We start from the raw sequence: 13,513 nt of genomic DNA, 5'->3' as shown, positions 1-13,513 counted from the left end.
GCCATTCGAGAACCCTCCCACAGTCCCCCCCAAGAAGAAAAATAAAAAAAGTTAATTCCATTCCCCACCCTCAAGAACCCCCCAATGCACCAACAACCAAGAGAATGAACTAAAGAGAAAAAAGGAAAAGACAGAAGAAAACAGCAAACAACAATGCAAAAAAAACACAACAAAATAATACATTTAAAACAAAGAACATCAAGGACACCTGAAATCATAACAGCAATGCCAACTGTATATGTTTGTGTGCATGTCTGGCACAATTACATGTATGTGTGTGTTCTTGTATGTGTATATTTGAATGAGAGTGTATGAGTATATGCATGTGTACCAACACCTGCACGGCATCAGCCTCAAGAAAACCGGTATTAGTTGTAAAAACACTGCCCCTCAGTGTCATTCAAATGTACGTTTTTTATTATGTTTTATTTTGACTTTTTTCCCCCCTACTTTTATCTTTGACCATCATTCTATCTCCCGCACAGCAACTCCACTCCCACTTGTCTCTAATTCCACATCCCAACCCTCAGCTTCCCTCAGTCCATCCCATCTATCTCTGCTGGCCACCCACTTCGGGTTTCAACGCCACACATATCTTTCCACTATGCTGTGATGTTTAACGTACAATTTTAATCTATGTAATCGAATAGAATCCACAGATTGCGAGTTGAAGATAAATACTTTTACTAAGAGTATTAGTATATTAGTAATTGACTGACCCGGTCTCTCCAGATCTCCTAACAGTGCTATTTCTAGGGTCAATTTTAGATCAATGCTATGCATTTTCAGCCATTCCTGAACCTGAGACCAGAAACAGGCTACCTGAGGGCAATACCAAAATAAATGGTCTATTGATTCTGTATCCTCACAACAAAATCTGCAGAACTTCGATGATTTTAAGCCCCAAATATTCAACATTTTGTTGGTGGCAGGAATTCTATATAATAATTTTAGCTGAAAAGCACGAAGTCTTGAATCTTGCTTTGTTTTATATATCAACTCATACACCCTGTACCATGGAATCGGTACATCAAAAATCTCTTCCCAACTATTTTGCAATCTGTATGGCACAGTTGTCAACATCTTGGTCCTCAAATGAAACTGGTATACTTTCCTATTTATGCTATTTTTATTCTTCCGCCAGTTTTGATCCTTTATATTGGGTAGACAGACCAGTTCCCTACCTCCTTCCGCTGCCACCTGCCTCCTTCATTTTTGGGGTATTGCTGTAATCAGTTGGTTGTACTCTTGGATTGAGCAGACCTTCCCGTACAATTCTGATAACTCCATGAATGACATAACTCTACCATTCCAATTTAAAATATAATTTAAGAACAAAATACCCTTTTCCATAAATACAGGTATTTTATCAACCAGCACATTTGAGTTCAGCCATAATATTTGTTCTATCTTTTCAGGGGGGGGCGGGGGGGTGAAATTGAAATTGTAGCCAGCTCTGCAATGCTTGTTTGAAAAAGAGAGATACTTTGAAAGAAGTATCATTTTCAATTAATTGAAAATGAGACATGGCAATCTGCACAAAGGCAAAAAGGCAATTTTTAAACAATGGATGAGCTTTTCTTATTAATCTACTTGAGAACCATTTAGGGTTCAAATAACTTTTGAATGAGTGAAGCTTTTAGAGAGATGTTTAGTGCTTTTATATTTAATAATCTCAACCCACCCAAATCATATTCATTATATAGATAGGCAAGTTTTATTTTGTCTGGTTTAGCATCTCAGATAAAGCAAAATATTTTTTGCTCATATGATTTGAAAAATGAATCATCAGGAGTAGGCAGCTCCATAAGTAAGTGAGTAGACTGAGATATGACTAAGGAGTTAATCAGGGCAATTTGTCCATAAATAGACAGGTATTTACCTCTCCATGGTTGCAGGATCTTGTCTATTATTTAATTTTTTTTCTATTGAAATTCATTGTGGAGAGCTTATTTATATCTTTTGTGATATGAATATGAGTATGTCTACTTCAACATCAGGCCATTTTATCGGTAAACTGCAGAGAAATGTACAAGTTGTATTTTTTAAAGATCCAATACGTAATATTGTACATTTATCATAATTAGGTTTTAGTCCAGAGAGTACAGAAAAGTTATCTAGATCTTCAATGAGACATTGCAGGGATCTAGCTTGCGGACTTAACATAAAACTTGAATCATCGGCATACATGGACACCTCTGTTTTTAAGCCTTGGATTTCTAATCCTCTAATGTTGTTATTGGATCTGATTTTAATAGCTAGCATTTCGATAGCCATAACGAATAGACATGGTGACAGCGTACACCCTTGTTTAACTCCTCTTGACAATTCAAAACTCTCTGAGAAGTAGCCGTTATTTACTATTTTACACTTTGGGTTGCTATACATTATTTTTACCCATTTTATAAGAGAATTACCGAAATTTTAAAAAATCCAGGCATTTATAAATAAAATCCAGTCTTACTTTATCAAATGCCTTTTCAAAATCCGCTATAAATACCATTCCTGGCTTCTTATATGTTTCATGATGTTCTATTATTTCTAGTAGTTGTCGTATATTATCTCCAATGTATCGTCCATGTAAAAAACTTGTCTGATGAGGATAAACAATACCTGATAAAACCCTTTTAATTATGAGTGCTATGCATTTTGCTAGTATTTTTGCATCACAACATTGAAGTTTAAGGGGCCTCCAGTGTTTTAGATAGACTGGGTCTTTATATTTGCCATCTGGGTCTTGTTTTAATAATAGAGAAATCAGACCTTCCTGCTGACTACCTGACAGACTACCATTTCTATTGGAGTTACTGAAGACGGAGTCATCTATGATTGTCCGAATTATATTTTAAAAGAGGAAGCTAATTATTTTAGCCAGATGTTCTCTTTTCCGTCTCATCCTCTCCCACTGAATGAAGATTATGGTAAGGAATTCTTTCCAAATAATCTAAAAAATGGAAAATTAACAAATGTACAGAAAGATCAGTGCGAAGGCCAAATTACAGAGGAATAACTTTTTGAGGCTATTAAATCTTTTCAGTCTGGAAAAACCCCAGGGCTTGATGGCATACCGGTAGAGGTATATCAAGTATTTTTTGATATACTAAAAGCTCCATTGTTAGATCTAACAATGGAGCAATAATTAGCTTCCTCTTTTAAAATATCATTCGGAGAATCATAGATGACTCAGTCTTCAGTAACGAGTTTCTGCAAATTCTTTTTCTCGGGCATGTCTTTCTATTGTGACATCTTACCCTTATCTTGAACTCTACATTGCTACTCTGACACCTGTCCTCTCTATCTCACCCCCTGTGCCCTCCACATTACATTATCTATATCAGAACTCTGTTTATCTGACCTCTCTGCCCATCTCTGTGCCCCCCAGGCAGCCCAGCGGAGCTGTGCCAACTGCAGGTGGGAGATGAAGTGCTGGCGGTGAGCGGGCACAGGGTGGCAGAGATGAGCTACGGCGAGTGGAAGAGCAGCACAGAGCAGGCCCTGCAGCAGGGCAGCCTCACCATGGACATACGTCGCCACGGCAGGAACAGTGAGTAGACGACTGGAGAGAGAGAGAGTGTGCGGGCGTGTGTGTGCCTGCATGCAAATGTCTGTGGGTGGTTGTTTGTTTGAGGCACGTCGAGAATTTGTGTTTTTAATGTCAGTGTTGTTTATGTTTGTTGTAAACTATTGTGACACATTGAATTGGTCAGTAAATTGTTGTGCTCAATTATTTCAAGGCAGTTCAATTTCATTGTCTCAATAGTTTTCTAGTCTATTCTGGGTACACAGATTTGTAGGTGTTATAGCAGGTGCAGCAAAATGCTTGTTACTAGCTCCAATAGCACAGTAGAATGTCTAGCAAATACAATACAAATACACAATCTAAAAATCTGATCAAGAAATGTCAAAACGAGTCCTATTAACAATTCAAAGTAGCTATATTAGAGTGAGCAGTGTCAGAGTCCAGAATATAAATATGTGGTGTGTATAGACAGTATATCATTTGGAAAAGAAAAGTGTATGCCCAGTAATAGGTATAGTAGGATGAGCTATGTCAAGAATACAATATATACATCCACAGTGAGAAAACAACAGTATATTAACAGTATATGAAGTCACTAGTGTTCAATGTCTCTACAGTATATACATGGGGCATTAGTCTCAAGGTGCAGGACAGAGTACCGGGCAGGTAGCCGTTAGTGATGGTTGTTAAACAGTCTGATGGCCTGGTGATAGAAGCTGTTTCTCAGTCCCGGCTCTGATGCACCTGTACTGACTCTGTCTGCTAGATGGTAGCAGAGTGAACTGAGGTCCTTAAGGATAACCTTTTAGTTAGTGATTTGGGAGCTCAGTTTTGGCTGTCTGTCTGTTTTACTTTTTGTCTGCCTGTGTTTCAGTACTTCTGTTTCTTTCTTCCCTTCTCTGTCTGTTTGTGTGTGTGTGTGTTTCTGAATGTTTATCTATGTCTGTTTCTGTCTTCCCTCTGTTCTCCTGTGTGCATTCCTTATGTGGTGCCTACCTTATGGAGAATTAACCCAAACTCGGGTACAGGGTCCAAACTTGGTCTATTTACAGTATGTTTTCCCCAACAGGCTTGCACATGCTATTATAACACAATTACACCACCGAAACATGAATCAGTCTATTAAGTTGCATAATAGACACTTTTGCAGGAGAGCGTGTAAGCCTGTTGGTAAATCCTAGGGGTTTGTAGATTGTGCATGGGTTGGGAAGGTGGTTTCTAAATCCTCCCGCTGTTCTTTAAAATAACAAAACAATCTTATTTTCCCTTCCAAGCTGTAGCGTCTGTACTTTGTCCTATAGTTGTATAGTAGTACTTTTAAAGTACCTTTCCTAATATTGTACTTTCATGCACACACACATACTCTCTCTTACACACATACATTCTATCTTTCGCTCTCTCTCACACAAACACCCCTTTGATTCTTTGCCATTGTCATGTGTCTGCGATGTTCAGACTGGGACAGAGACCTACCTTCCCTGCCGTGTAAAAGCCATAAGACCATCAATCTGACCAGTATGAATCATCATCCAACACTTATAGGTTCCTCCAACACAGCCACTGTTAACTCAACCACCAGCTTGGCTTTCACATCTCAGGGATCCATAGAAACCACCAAGGAAATCGCCATCCAACAAATCATTGTGAGTTTTACACAAAGACCTCATGGTGTTGATAGGGTTCAAGTGTTTCTTGTTAGCTTTCTTATGTTACTCACAAATACCCAGATAATGCAATATCTTATGACAAAGTTGCAAATATGTTGTGAAAAGGTTGGTGAGGGCATTGATATAGGACATAATTGCGAAAAACTGTCGATTTTTGTTAGTTGCATGATCACATTTAATAACACGTGTTGATTAAACCCCAAACAGTTCTCAACAGGCTTTTCTTTCATCTTGTTGCAGGATGTGGCATCCATTGGAGTGAATGGAGGTTTCCATGACGAGACGGTGACCATGAGAAACAAAGGTAAAGAGCATAGAGCAGAGATACTAACCAGAGCGTTTATGACTAGCCTTTATTAACATCAACAAGCTTGAGAAAGCAATGACAACATTCTCTCTTTGGGACTGTATGTGTTTTTGGTGGTGAAATGCTCATTGCTCAATTATGTACTGATGATATTATGATGTTCTGTTTGCTTGTAATGTTGGATATGTTTGTGTGAGCATTTTGGAAAGAGCTGGCCTGAGCTTACTTAAGTTAGTTTTTATTTTGAGTGTGATGACTTAATCCTAATGAAATTGTTATGTTTTCAGTGGGGGATAATGTAGATTTTGATAGAAGTTACCCATGCCATGATACTGTTACTTCAATGTTTCTCTCCCAGCTCCTCTCTTACACTCTGTGTTCCTGTTCTGATTTCTCCATCTCTCACGTAGAGTCTGTAGAACCAATATCTTTGAAAAACTTAAAACGGAGGTCAGAGTTTTTTGAACAAGGTAAAAAGGCCCTGACTGTGCCCTGGTTTTGGTGACGGGTTATTATCAATAGTCTGTGTTACTATCAGGAGGCTGGGTGCTCTGAGCTTTCATCTCTTTCTCTCTATCCCAGTGGTTCTCCTATGGACCTACCTGGTATACAGGTTTTTGGCTCAACTATGACTTAACCTAATCATTATGATCAATTGTTTTTTAAATTTAGATGATTACGGGAAGGTTGAGACAAAAAAGTTGAATACTCAGGAGTTCCTCAGGGCTCCATGTTGGGCCCGCTGCTTTTTTTGTTTTTAGGTTCAGTCTTTGAAGCCACTGCCTTTTTCTGCCCCCCCACACCCCACCCCCCAGGCTTCTCAGGGCCCAGTGGCAGTGCACTGATCTACCTCTGTGGTAAACAGGGTTGAGTGTGCAGTGATTCTCTCCACACCTCCACTTGCCACACCTGAGACACTGACATGCTGTCTGAGCCCAGTGAGTTTAGATCAGTGTTTCCCAACCCTCTCCTGTTGGACCAGCAATCGATCTAGATTTTTGTTGCAGCCCTGTGCTGACAACTAATCACCCAGGCCTTGATTAGTTGAATCAGGTGTACTAGTTCAGGGCTACAACCAAATTGAGAACTGTCTAAGGATCCCTCAGGAGAGGGTTGGGAAACACTTGATGAGAAAGTAGTGTCTTCAACAGCACTTTAAAGCTCCAAAGGGTAGACTGCATGTTTGCCTTGATGGCAGCTTTGCATACTCTTGGCATTCTGTCAATCAGCTTCACCTGGAATGCTTTTCCAACAGTCTTGAAGGAGTTCCCACATATTCTGAACACTTGTTGGCTGCCTTTCCTTCACTCTACAGTCCAACTCATCCCAAACCATCTCAATTGGGTTGAGGTCGGGGGATTGTGGAGACAAGGTCATCTGATGCAGCACTCCATCACTCTTCTTCTTGGTCAAATAGCCCTTACACAGCCTGGAGGTGTTGGGTCATTGTCCTGTTGAAAAATAAATTATAGTCCCACTAAGCACTAACCTGATGGGATGGCATATCACTGCAGAATGCTGTGGTAGCCATACTGGTTAAGTGTGCCTTGAATTCTAAATAAATCACAGACAGTGTCACCAGCAAAGCACCATCAAATCACCTCCTCCATGTTTTACGGTGGGAACCACACATGCAGAGATCATCTGTTCACCTACTCTGTGTCTCACAAAGACGCAGCGGTTGGAACCAAAAATCTTGGACTCATCAGACCAAAGGACAGATTTCCACCGAACTAATGTCCATTGCTCGTTTTCTTGGCCCAAGCAAGTCTCTTCTTATTATTGGTGTCCTTTAGTAGTGGTTTCTTTGCAGAAATTTGACCATGAAGGCCTGATTTCACGCAGTCTCCTCTGAACAGTTGATGTTTAGATGTGTCTGTTACTTGAACTTTGTGAAGCATTTATTTGGGCTGCAATTTCTGAGGCTGGTAACTAATGAACTTATCCTCTGCAGCAGAGGTAACTCTGGGTCTTCCTTTCCTGGTGCGGTCCTCATGAGAGCCAGTTTCATCATAGCGCTTGATGGTTTTCACTTGAAAAATTTTTCAATGTTCTTGACATTTTCAAAATTGAGTGACCTTCATGTCTTAAGGTAATGATGGACTGTAATTTCTCTTTGCTTATTTGAGCTGTTCTTGCCTTACTATGGACTTGGTCTTTAACCAAATAGGGCTATCTTCTGTATACCAACCCTAGCTTGTCACAACACAACTGATTGGCTCAAACACATTAAGAAGGAAAGAAATTCCACTATTTAACTTTTAACAAGGCACACCTGTTAATTGAAATGCATTCCAGGTGACTATCTCATGAAGCTGGTTGAGAGAATGCCAAGAGTGTGCAAATAAGTCATCAAGGCAAAGGGTGCCTACTTTAAAGAATCTCACATATTAAATATACACTGCTCAAAAAAATAAAGGGAACACTTAAACAACACAATGTAACTCCAAGTCAATCACACTTCTGTGAAATCAAACTATCCACTTAGGAAGCAACACTGATTTACAATACATTTCACATGCTGTTGTGCAAATGGAATAGACAACAGGTGGAAATTATAGGCAATTAGCAAGACACCCCCAATAAAGGAGTGGTTCTGCAGGTGGGGACCACAGACCACTTCTCAGTTCCTATGCTTCCTGGCTGATGTTTTGGTCACTTTTGAATGCTGGCGGTGCATTCACTCTATTGGTAGCATGAGACGGAGTCTACAACCCACACAAGTGGCTCAGGTAGTGCAGCTCATCCAGGATGGCACATCAATGCGAGCTGTGGCAAGAAGGTTTGCTGTGTCTGTCAGCGTAGTGTCCAGAGCATGGAGGCGCTACCAGGAGACAGGCCAGTACATCAGGAGACGTGGAGGAGGCCGTAGGAGGGCAACAACCCAGCAGCAGGACCGCTACCTCCGCCTTTGTGCAAGGAGGAGCAGGAGAAGCACTGCCAGAGCCCTGCAAAATGACCTCCAGCAGGCCACAAATGTGCATGTGTCTGCTCAAACGGTCAGTAACAGACTCCATGAGGGTGGTATGACGGCCCGACGTCCACAGGTGGGGATTGTGCTTACAGCCCAACACCGTGCAGGACGTTTGACATTTGCCAGAGAAGACCAAGATTGGCAAATTCGCCACTGGCGCCCTGTGCTCTTCACAGATGAAAGCAGGTCCACACTGAGCACGTGACAGACGTGACAGAGTCTGGAGACACCGTGGAGAACGTTCTGCTGCCTGCAACATCCTCCAGCATGACCGGTTTGGCGGTGGGTCAGTCATGGTGTGGGGTGGTATTTCTTTGGGGGGCCGCACAGCCCTCCATGTGCTCGCCAGAGGTAGCCTGACTGCCATTAGGTACAGAGATGAGATCCTCAGACCCCTTGTGAGACCATATGCTGGTGCGGTTGGCCCTGGGTTCCTCCTAATGCAAGACGATGCTAGACCTCATGTGGCTGGAGTGTGTCAGCAGTTCCTGCAAGAGGAAGGCATTGATGCTATGGACTGGCCCGCCCGTTCCCCAGACCTGAATCCAATTGAGCACATCTGGGACATCATGTCTCGCTCCATCCACCAACGCCACGTTGCACCACAGACTGTCCAGGAGTTGGCGGATGCTTTAGTCCAGGTCTGGGAGGAGATCCCTCAGGAGACCATCCGCCACCTCATCAGGAGCATGCCCAGGCATTGTAGGGAGGTCATACAGGCACGTGGAGGCCACACACACTACTGAGCCTCATTTTGACTTGTTTTAAGGACATTACATCAAAGTTGGATCAGCCTGTAGTGTGGTTTTCCACTTTAATTTTGAGTGTGACTCCAAATCCAGACCTCCATGGGTTGATAAATTGGATTTCCATTGATTATTTTTGTGTGATTTTGTTGTCAGCACATTCAACTATGTAAAGAAAAAAGTATTTAATAAGATTATGTCTTTCATTCAGATCTAGGATATGTTGTTTAAGGGTTCCCTTTATTTTTTTGAGCGGTATATTTTGATTTGTTTAACACTTTTTGGTTACTACTGTCACGATTGCTAGGAGTGGTGGTAGGAGTCAGGCGCAGAGAGCAGAGGTAAGAAAAAGGAGTTTTATTTTTCTCTGGTTCGACAACAGTCGACGCCAACACAACAGGCGTGAGAACTTAGTGCCCAACCCATACACAACGGGTCCACAGTTCGGAAAGAAAATAACTCAAGCAGATCCAAAAAAAGCACACTGACGAAAATAATCCCGCACAAATCTGGGCGGGCTAAACAGGCTTAAATAACCACAAATCAAGATACACAAATAAGGAACAGGTGCAAACAATAAGACATACCAACCGAAAAGTAAAAAGGGATCAGCGGCGGCTAGTAGGCCGGCGACGACGACCGCCGAGTGCCGCCCGAGCAGGCAGGGGGATTGTCTACATGATTCCATATGCGTTATTTCATAGTTTTGATGACGTCACTATTATTCTACAATGTAGACAATAGTAAAAATGTAATAAAAACCCTTGAATGACTAGGTGTGTCCAAACTTTTGACTGGTACTGAAAGTATCAAATAATGTAATTTCCCCCTTTTTGTTTTTGCAAACAATTTAGCTTATTTATTTGATACAGTCATATTTACTCCTTTAGCAAGGGTGTCAATAATTTCGGACCTCACTGTACGTGCATCTATGGCTCTTAACCCTGAAAACGTATACTATCACAAGACTAAGTCAGGTGCCATATGTGTGGTATAGTATGTTGGTGTGATGTCCAGGTGTCACACATTGGCTCCCCTCCCACTCAACCTTGCATGCTGTGCTGTGCTATGCTGCTGCTCTTGTGTTTCTACTAATAGCCAATGCTTCTGCATGCATCAATATATCAACATGATATTTGGTGACTTATTTAGATTTTTGTGTCCTATCCCTGTTTGCATCTTGTGCATGCTTGTTGTGATCTGTTTAAAAATGATTTTATTTTCATGAGATGTTAATACATTGAATGTAGTTAGTGTGATGTGCTTTGGTAACACACCATGCAGTACGTTGGTACCTACCATGCAGTATGTTGGTACCTACCATGCAGTATGTTGGTACCTACCATGCAGTATGTTGGTACCTACCATGCAGTATGTTGGTACCTACTATTTGACAGAATATCAAAGACTGGTATTCTGTCAAATAGTAGACTCCTTGTGGCATTATTGGCAACACTGGAGGTGAATTTAAAAATACATTTTGTTTGCTTCAGGCTTGATTTTAAAACATCTCAAATTATAGCTGAGAGTTTGGTTAAAGTGTAAACACCATTTAATAGTTTTAGAAGTTTAAACACTAAAATCTGAGCACAAACTCAACCTCTAAGAGGTTTTAATTGAAATAAATGTATCACATCTATCCTAGGTGCCAGTCTGTGTCCGCTTTAGCAAACGTTCAGTTGTCTTGACTAACGTGGCAATGATGTAGTATTTTGGAATATAAAAACAGTGCACTTGACGTGGCAGCATACTGAATGATGTATAACACTCTGAGATATAACGATAAACATTAGAGGTATTTGATTATGTTTATTATTTTTTTCAAGGAGGATCAGATTCTGCGATATCAGATGTAAGTAATACTATTTAAAATTTACAAACTGTTGTTTTCTAAAACAAGTGGTTGGGGTTTTTGCTCTCAACTGCGTTCTCAAGCATGACAGCTTCTTTGTGAGTGACATCTTTTCTGTGTGGAATAGTTATGGGTTATTTAACTACCACCCGAGGGGCAGGATCCGTTGCTCCCTGAAACTCCTTGATTGCCCAGTTACCTTGACTTCAGGGCAGAAAATGCTAGCCCAAATTCCCCAACCTTTGTGTCATTGAGTATTGTACTATGAACAATCTTTGAAACTCGATGATGATTATGATAACTTGAGTGGACTGAATCATCTGCGGCTCACTTTGAAAAGGCTCACGAAGGAATAATCTACTGTGGAACAGTTCAAGTACAAGTTTGTACTTCTCATCTTAGTCATAGAAACTGAAATACTGTACATGGGTAGCACTTTATGTCGTGGAAAATTGTCTTAAGAACATAATACTCTTGCAAGAACTTTGTGAATTCAATATAGACTTTAATACAGAGTAGCAAAGCCGAGTCCTTCCATGAAAAAGACTAAATTCTCATATTACAGAGTCCTATCTTTATAGGATTCTGTCTTTGCATAACGTATAGAGTCCCCTCCCTCTATATGAAAATAGCTTCCCTAGACCGTTCTTCACCATTATCTCTCCATATCAGTTCTTGCTTGTTAACGCCCACATCTGACAGCTGTATAGGTTATAATGGTAGCAGGGCCTGGTCCTAAATGTTCCAATCCTTATATAGCCATTCTGTCTCAGCTCTTCAAAGTGGACAGCCTAAATGCTGCTAATAATGGAAATGTAATCATAGTCATGAGTTTTGCTCCCACAGTTAATACATAAACAATGAAACAATGAAATAAAAAACAAGTGAAATGCATGAAAATATGTATAAGGGTTGGGGAGACCCAAATAGTTTTGTTGATTGAATTACTTGTATTCAAGCATCAGATAGGGGGAAATAATGTTGTTATTAGTGTAATGGCAGGATAAGTTTGACCTATAAAGGCAATGTCTCTCTTCCATCAGATGCCCGTTCCCTCCATCGCTCCCTCCTCTAACCACTGGTCCTGGGACCTGGAGGAGGAGCGCCGGAGGCAGGAGAAATGGCAGAAAGAGCAGGAGAGACTTCTACAGGTGAAACACTGCAGTGTGTGTTGGTGGGGGGGGTGTTTTGAGGTGTATGTATGCACGTGGGTGGGCTCATGTCCATCTGTGTCCACAGTAGAACATTTTGTTCCACTTTACATTATATAGACCTTGCTTCAAAAGGTATCCAACCTGACCCCTGCAGAGCAGCTGTAGACTAGAGGCCAAGGCTCGTTGTTCCTCCACTCTATATTCCCCGCAGGTCAAACGGCCTAATTTCTTAGTGAGACAGATAGATTTTCTGCCAAGCTTCTACCCAAGTTTACCTACTTTGGGGGACGTAGCTGGAGTATAGAGCTTGTAAAAACAAATTGAGCGGTTTGAGGTGAAACATCTGGGATTGTTTCTGTTTTCATGGTCAGGAGTTAGGTAGACTCCTGTTAGTCTTGGATCTTATGTAATTAGTCTAGCTTGTCTTCCTATTGCCCTTTGTTGGGTTAAGGTAGACTAAAATATGGCAATTTCTTCCTTATCAGGATTTCAGGGATGTCAGTTATTGTATGAGCGAAGGCACTTTACCTACTGTGAAATTATACTGAACAAAAATATAAACTCAACATGTAAAGTGTTGGTCCCATGTTTCATGAGCTGAAATAAATGATCCCAGAAATGTTCTATAAGCACAAAAAGCTTATTTCTCTCAAATTTTGTGCACAAATTTGTTAACACCCCTGTTAGTGAGCATTTCTCTATTGCCAAAATAATCCATCCACCTGACAGGTGTGTCATATCAAGAAGCGGATTAAAAAGCATCATCATTACACAGGTGTACCTTGTGCTGGGGACAATAAAAGGCCACTCTAAAATGTGCAGTTTTCTCACATAGCACAATGCCACAGATGTCTCAAGTTTTGAGGGAGTGCGCAATTGGCATACTGACTGCAGGAATGTCTACCAGAGCTGTTGCCAGAGAATTTGTTAATTTCTCTACCATATGCTACCTGCAACGTCATTTTAGAGAATTTGGCAGTAGGTCCGCAGACCATGTGTAACCATGCCAGCCCAGGACCTCCACATCCGGCTTTTTTACTTGCGGGATCATCTGAGACCAGCCACCCAGACAACTGATGAAACTGAGGAGTATTTCTGTCTGTAATAAAACCCTTTTGTGGGGAGAAACTCATTCTGATTGGCTAGGTCTGGCTTCCCAGTGGGTGGGCCTGGCTTGGAAGTGCGTGGGCCTATCCCTCCCAGGCCCACCCGTGGCTGTCCCCCTGCCCAGTCATGAGAAATCCATAGATTAGGGCCTAAGGAATTTATTTCAGTTGACAGATTTCCTTATAT

General features: G+C 41.2%; 1 protein-coding gene across 19 annotated transcripts in view; it reads left to right on the top strand.

The window, feature by feature from the left end:
* LOC106581618 (LIM domain only protein 7) overlaps window positions 1-13,513 on the top strand; it is a 115,588-nt gene that overhangs the window by 77,348 nt on the left and 24,727 nt on the right. For 18 of the 19 annotated variants that reach the window (XM_014163755.2, XM_045704980.1, XM_045704979.1 and 15 more), the window contains 6 exons: window positions 3,383-3,544; window positions 4,976-5,163; window positions 5,428-5,491; window positions 5,905-5,964; window positions 11,041-11,066; window positions 12,110-12,217. In XM_014163755.2, coding sequence (XP_014019230.2) covers window positions 3,383-3,544; window positions 4,976-5,163; window positions 5,428-5,491; window positions 5,905-5,964; window positions 11,041-11,066; window positions 12,110-12,217 — 608 coding nt within the window. The remainder of the gene's footprint in view (window positions 1-3,382; window positions 3,545-4,975; window positions 5,164-5,427; window positions 5,492-5,904; window positions 5,965-11,040; window positions 11,067-12,109; window positions 12,218-13,513) is intronic. The other variant, XM_045704982.1, reaches the window with a different exon arrangement.

Source organism: Salmo salar, chromosome ssa21 (assembly GCF_905237065.1).
Source record: "Salmo salar chromosome ssa21, Ssal_v3.1, whole genome shotgun sequence".
NCBI lineage: Eukaryota > Metazoa > Chordata > Actinopteri > Salmoniformes > Salmonidae > Salmo > Salmo salar.
Note: the sequence above shows the minus strand (reverse complement) of the source record. Positions and strands in the feature narration are given on the sequence as shown.